Below are 7,222 nucleotides of genomic sequence, written 5' to 3' on the forward strand. Positions count from 1 at the left end.
ACGTCGCTGATGCAGGCCCACTGGCCGTCCGTAGACTCCTTCCACAACGTCACCTGGAGACGGGCAACGACAGACACTGTCAGAATTAAAAACATTTGTGACAGCACTGAAGGGATGCACTGCACTCACTAGCCAAGTCGCTTTGGATAAAAGCTTCTGCTAAGTAGCGTGAATTACACATACAGTGGGGGAAAAAATTATTTAGTCAGCCACCAATTGAGCAAGTTCTCCCACTTAAAAAGATGAGAGAGGCCTGTAATTTTAATCATAGGTACACGTCAACTATGACAGACAAAATGAGGAAAAAATATCCAGAAAATCACATTGTAGGATTTTTAATGAATTTATTTGCAAATTATGGTAGAAAATAAGTATTTGGTCAATAACAAAAGTTTCTCAATACTTTGTTATATACCCTTTGTTGGCAATGACACAGGTCAAACGTTTTCTGTAAGTCTTCACAAGGTTTTCACACACTGTTGCTGGTATTTTGGCCCATTCCTCCATGCAGATCTCCTCTAGAGCAGTGATGTTTTGGGGCTGTTGCTGGGCAACACGGACTTTCAACTCCCTCCAAAGATTTTCTATGGGGTTGAGATCTGGAGACTGGCTAGGCCACTCCAGGACCTTGAAATGCTTCTTACGAAGCCACTCCTTCGTTGCCCGGGCGGTGTGTTTGGGATCATTGTCATGCTGAAAGACCCAGCCACGTTTCATCTTCAATGCCCTTGCTGATGGAAGGAGGTTTTCACTCAAAATCTCACGATACATGGCCCCATTCATTCTTTCCTTTACACGGATCAGTCGTCCTGGTCCCTTTGCAGAAAAACAGCCCCAAAGCATGATGTTTCCACCCCCATGCTTCACAGTAGGTATGGTATTCTTTGGATGCAACTCAGCATTCTTTGTCCTCCAAACACGACGAGTTGAGTTTTTACCAAAAAGTTCTATTTTGGTTTCATCTGACCATATGACATTCTCCCAATCCTCTTCTGGATCATCCAAATGCACTCTAGCAAACTTCAGACGGGCCTGGACATGTACTGGCTTAAGCAGGGGGACACGTCTGGCACTGCAGGATTTGAGTCCCTGGCGGCGTAGTGTGTTACTGATGGTAGGCTTTGTTACTTTGGTCCCAGCTCTCTGCTGGTCATTCACTAGGTCCCCCCGTGTGGTTCTGGGATTTTTGCTCACCGTTCTTGTGATCATTTTGACCCCACGGGGTGAGATCTTGCGTGGAGCCCCAGATCGAGGGAGATTATCAGTGGTTTTGTATGTCTTCCATTTCCTAATAATTGCTCCCACAGTTGATTTCTTCAAACCAAGCTGCTTACCTATTGCAGATTCAGTCTTCCCAGCCTGGTGCAGGTCTACAATTTTGTTTCTGGTGTCCTTTGACAGCTCTTTGGTCTTGGCCATAGTGGAGTTTGGAGTGTGACTGTTTGAGGTTGTGGACAGGTGTCTTTTATCCTGATAACAAGTTCAAACAGGTGCCATTAATACAGGTTACGAGTGGAGGACAGAGGAGCCTCTTAAAGAAGAAGTTACAGGTCTGTGAGAGCCAGAAATCTTGCTTGTTTGTAGGTGACCAAATACTTATTTTCTACCATAATTTGCAAATAAATTCATAAAAAATCCTACAATGTGATTTTCTGGATTTTTTTCCCTAATTTTGTCTGTCATAGTTGACGTGTACCTATGATGAAAATTACAGGCCTCTCTCATCTTTTTAAGTGGGAGAACTTGCACAATTGGTGGCTGACTAAATACTTTTTCCCCCCACTGTATAGCTGGGGATCAAAATGTCACCCATTTCTGGCATTTCACCAATAAATCACTGTTGGGAACAAAGAGTTGCTTTCATATTTTCCCTTTGGTGACAGAAACTTGAAAAAAGGTTTATTCAGCCCACTAGTGAAAGAGTAAACACTTCACCCCTGACCTTGGGTGTCTTGGTGTGTACTGACCTTGTTGTCCCCCCCAGACACAGCCAGGATGTTTCCAGTGATGGACCAGCTGACATGCCACACCACATCATTGAACTTGTGGAGGAGTTTAGCCGTCCACGTGTTGCCTGAAGGGTCGTCACACGTCCAGATGAATACCCTGCCGTCCTGCACACACAGACAGCAAGAGAGAGTTTTTGTTATGAGATAAAGGTCATAGCAGACCAGACCACAACAAATCCAATTAATTTTAAACTGCAGTTCACAAGGGTCCCAACAGACCTTACAAGATGACAGACCGCAGTCGTGTGTTCAATTCCATTTCAATTCAGGAAGTGACATTTATTTTGAATGAGGACTAAAACATCCCTATTCTAAATAAAACTGCCACTTTCTCAATTGTTGGAATTTCAAATCATCTCCGGAATGAACTGAACTGGAATCGACCTTCAGCAGTTTGTTGGGTCGTATGAGACGAGCCTGAATCACAAACATAAATAACACTGTACAAGCCATATGAGTGGTTGTTTTTCTCTGATAGTAGTCGAGGTATACCTGGGAGCAGCTGGCGATGGTGCTGGTGGGTAGTCCTATGGATGGAGCCCAGCCTACATCTCTGACCCAATCACTATGAGCTTCCAGCTTCTGGTCCTCCTTCCATTGGCCATCCTCCTCTCTAAGAAAGAAGACATACAAACCTGTCTGGCAGCCATTTTATTCAAATTCCCCACTTACCATAGGAACCTATTTGGTAAAACTTTCCATGAAGTGGCTCACGCAATTATGGCTATATCATCGCGTTGCTATTGTACGAGAAGAGATGTTACAGCAAGTAAGTAAACATTTGAGTGATTTCATAGAAATATAGCGGTGTTGTTGTGAATAAAAACATAAGCATTTCATTAACAGAGAAGACCCCGTGACTTACTTCCAGAGCTTGACCAGGTTGTCGCAGCCTCCTGAGACAAACCTCTTGATGCAGTTGGGTTTCTGACCCGACGGCAGGTCTATCAGACTACCCGGCACCACTGCTGGAGCCCAGCTCACTGCGTTACAGCCGATCTAACAGGACAGAGGAGGGGTTACAGTTACAGTTTAAAAAGCCTGTTCATACGACTACAACGTTTCTGACAGGTAATGTCAAAATACTGACCGTATGCAACTACTTTAGTTTGAAAGGATTAGCATTTGACCATTCAGGTTTATTCATACGAACACAGCATACTGTCATGAGAAAAGAAAGCTGTGGGGTGACATCAGAACGGTGAACGGTACATCCATTTAAACCGTAAGGTTCTCACTGTGTGTGCATTGCTGATCTTCTTAATCTCCCACCGTTGATCCCCAGAGCAGGTGACCAATGAGATGGCTCCGTCTGAGCTGCCACAGGCCAGGATCAGACCAAAGTCATAGGGACCCCAGCATACTGAATTCACTGGAGACACACAATGGGATAATTAAGCAGTAAGGCCAGAGGGGGTGTGGTATGTGACCAATATACCACGGCTAAGGGCTGTTCTTATGCACGACGGAACACGGAGTGCCTGGATACAGCTCTTAGCTGTGGTATATTGGCCATTTACCACAAACCCCAGAGGTGCCTTACCGCTATTATAAACTAGTTACCAACGTAATTAGAGCAGTAAAAAGTACTTTTTTGTCATACCCGTGGTATACGGTCTGATATACCACGGCTTTCAGCCAATCAGCATTATGGGCTCGAACCACCCGGTTTACAACAACTAATAACATACAATAAAAACTCACAGATCTTTAACATGTTGTGAACTCGTGAGCTCAACTGATACAATTCCCAGTTCATCCCAGAAGAATACATTATTGTCCATTTTCTTTACAGTCCACAGAAATGCTTATTTTGCTTGCCTTTTAACCCAACCCCCTGAGATATACACACCCCAAAGGGGTTGGAAGCACAGGGGTCAGGGGTAAGCCAAGGTTCCGTGCCCCTGGAGCAATTAGGGGTTAAGTGGTTATAGGAGATGCTCTTACCTGAGGAGTCGTGTCCAGTGTACTCGTACATCTTGTCCCAGGTACCGTTCTCCTCCTTCCAGATGATCACCTTCCTGTCGTAGGAACATGAGGCCAGGATGTTGCCGTACATGGGGTGAGCCCAGGCCACCTGCCACACAGGACCCTCGTGACTGAGAGAGAGAAAATGATCAAACAGCAACATTATTAGTTCCCTCCATGTGAGTTTGAAAATGTGAAAAAAGTTCCAACGTCACAATCACACGTTTTCTACCAAGCTGATACTTGGTAGAAATCTTCCCTCCAATCGCACACTGGTGAAAAATATACAGCTAGGTTAAATAACTTCTAAAAGATAAGTGATCGAAGAACAACCACAATAGATCTCAAACCATTTAGTCACACTTACCCTCTCAAATCTGCCACAAGGATCTGTCCTCCATTTTTGACATCGAAGATCTTGACAGACCTGTCAGAAGAGCAGGTTGCCAGTCTGGTACCGTAGTAATCCATCTGGGCATCATGCTTTAGACAGAACAGACCACGTCAACACAGATCAAAGGTTGCAGTCATATCGAATCAGTCAAGGTAGACTTAGTAGTAGACTAAGCATAGCTAGATACGGTCTGTTCAGAGGATAGTTTGGCACATAACAGTACAGCGAGGAAACCTCAATTAAGACTTACAGGCAAATGGAATTAAGCTAATACACAACCCATTCAAAATCAAATCAACGACACTCAGTCAACTATCTTAGTTAGCTACACTGAAAAAATATATAAAACGCAACATGTAAAGTGTTGGTCCCATGTTTCATGATCTGAAATAAAAGATCCCAGAAATTGTCCATATGCACAAAAAGCTTATTTCTCTCAAATGTTGTGCACAAATTTGTTGACATCCCTGTTAGTGAGCATTTCTCCTTTGCCAAGATAATCCATCCACCTGACAAGTGTGGCATATCAAGAAGCTGATTAAACAGCATGATCATTACAAAGGTGCACCTTGTGCTGGGGGACAATAAAAGGCCACTCTAAAATGTGCCGTTTTGTCACACAACACAATGCCACAGATGTCTCAAGTTTTGAGGGAGCGTGCAATTGGCATGCTGACTGCAGTAATGTCCACCAGAGCTGTTGCCAGAGATTTGAATGTTAATTTCTCTACATCGTTTTAGAGAATTAGGCAGTACGTCCAACCGGCCTCACAACCTCAGACCATGTGTAACCACGCCAGCTCAGGACCTCCACATCCGGCTTCTTTACCTGCGGGATTGTCTGAGACCGGCCACCCGGACAGCCGATGAAACAGTGGGTTTGCACAACCGAAGTATTTCTGCACAAACTGTCAGAAACAGTCTGGGAAGCTCATTTTCGTGCTCATTGCCTCACCAGGGTCTTGACCTGGCTGCAGTTTGGCATCGTAACCAACTTCAATGGGAAAATGGTCACATTGAAGGCCACTGGCACGCTGGAGAAGTGTGCTCTTCACAGATGAATCCCAGTTTCAACTCTACCGGGCAGATGGCAGACAGCGTGTATGGCGTCTTGTGGGCGAGCGGTTTGCTGATGTCAACGTTGTGAACAGAGTGCCCCATGGTGGCGGTGGGGTTACGGTATGGGCAGGCATATGCTACGGACAACGAACACAATTGCATTTTATCGATGGCAATTTGAATGCACAGAGATACTGTGACAAGATCCTGAAGCCCAATGTCGTGCCATTCATCCGCCGCCATCACCTCATGTTTCTGCATGATAATGCACGGCCCCATGTCACAAGGATCTGTACACAATTCCAGGATCTGTACACAATTTTGTTTGATACCGTTCCATTTCTTCCATTGCGGCCATTACAATGAGCCCGTCCTTGTATAGCTCATCCCACCAGCCTCCACTGATTCCCAGTCATGTGAAATCCATAGAGTAGGGCCTAATGAATTTATTTCAATTGACTGATTTCCTTATATAAACTGTAACTCAGTAAAATCTTTTACACTGTTGCGTTTATATTTTGGTTCAGTATAGCTAGTTGTCAGCGTTCACAGTTCTTTGATGAGGAACTTGACTCACTATCATGTCCTCATGGGAGGTGTCCACAGTGTTGATGACGGAAACCTATATGCAAGACAAAAACAGAAGGGATGATCAGATAGCTAACTGACGTTAGCTAGAACACCACATCCTTCTCTTCATAGTGTTACAGGAGGTGCTAACGTTAGCTAACTAACTAAATGATAGAGACACTGCATACAATATCGTTTACGAAAGATTGGAACAGACATAACTGTATGTTTAGTGGTCTAGCTACTTAAATAACAGTAAACAAAAATGGTTTGTCGTTGAAAAAGACACATGTACACGTTTGCAACTTGGCAAGCTAGCGTTAGTTACCTAGCCGGTGACTGGCTAACGTCAGGTAGCTACCATTAACTGATGTTAGAATGAACCAGAAATGTTCCGCTACTTACCATGATTGATGAGTATTGTAATGAGTTTGACTCTAAACAGAGAAATTGCACTCCAAGGCGTGTAACCCTGTTACAAACGTCTCTCGGTTTTACGATATACCATCAAGAATGGTTTTCTGATCCGACGTGGCAACAACTATTAGCGTCTCCTCAGCAACACTAAAAATGTCTTCCGGGTCACGGAATTTCGACATTTTCAAAATAAATGTCCCCCACGTAATGGTAAAAAAAAAAAACGAATGAACCTGAATTTATTCATGGTGTATGACAAATAACTCTCTAAACATGAACAAACTCGCCTGTTCTGTGTTCTACGGTACTCTACTGAGTAGACTCGACCCTGGTTTTATGGACACAAAATCGATAGTCTTTCCTGTACAGTGCAATTCGTTTGTGCAATACATCAAAAATACAGCAAGACTTTTCTTAAAGTTAAATTTCAAAATTGCACCCTTGAACAATAGCACCAGTAAAATAAACAAGAATCATACAATCAACATTTTATATATTTTTACCAGTAGGCTGTTATTATGTTCTTGACATTCATTTACTTAAGCTCCAACCATTTCTCAATATGCTCCACCTTATAATATTCTTTATCTATAAAGTAGTAATTTTCTTTAGTTTAGATTTTCCCCCATGTAGAGTTATATATCTTTTTTTTACATACTTGTAACATTATGCACTATGCAAAGCTGCAAAATACAGTGGCTTGCGAAAATATTCACCCCCCTTGGCATTTTTCCTATTTTGTTGCCTTACAACCTGGAATTAAAAGGGATTGTTTGGGGGGTTTGTATCATTTGATTTACACAAC

At 43.2% G+C, this 7,222-nt stretch overlaps 1 protein-coding gene across 1 annotated transcript in view; it reads right to left on the reverse strand.

Moving 5' to 3' along the window:
- The window catches only part of LOC311125810 (protein SEC13 homolog), a 7,199-nt gene extending 633 nt beyond the window's left edge, over positions 1-6,566 (reverse strand). The window contains exons 1-9 of the mRNA XM_084199842.1: positions 6,406-6,566; positions 6,008-6,052; positions 4,345-4,460; positions 3,957-4,108; positions 3,248-3,381; positions 2,875-3,008; positions 2,502-2,622; positions 1,968-2,114; positions 1-53 (exon numbers count right to left, since the gene is read on the reverse strand). The exon at positions 1-53 is cut by the window's left edge and continues 633 nt beyond it. Coding sequence (XP_084055968.1) covers positions 1-53; positions 1,968-2,114; positions 2,502-2,622; positions 2,875-3,008; positions 3,248-3,381; positions 3,957-4,108; positions 4,345-4,460; positions 6,008-6,052; positions 6,406-6,408 — 905 coding nt within the window. The 5' untranslated portion in view covers positions 6,409-6,566. The remainder of the gene's footprint in view (positions 54-1,967; positions 2,115-2,501; positions 2,623-2,874; positions 3,009-3,247; positions 3,382-3,956; positions 4,109-4,344; positions 4,461-6,007; positions 6,053-6,405) is intronic.
- Between the last annotated feature and the right edge of the window lie 656 nt (positions 6,567-7,222).

Source organism: Coregonus lavaretus (genome assembly GCF_964263955.1).
Source record: "Coregonus lavaretus genome assembly, contig: HAP1_SCAFFOLD_466, whole genome shotgun sequence".
NCBI classification, from domain to species: Eukaryota; Metazoa; Chordata; class Actinopteri; order Salmoniformes; family Salmonidae; genus Coregonus; species Coregonus lavaretus.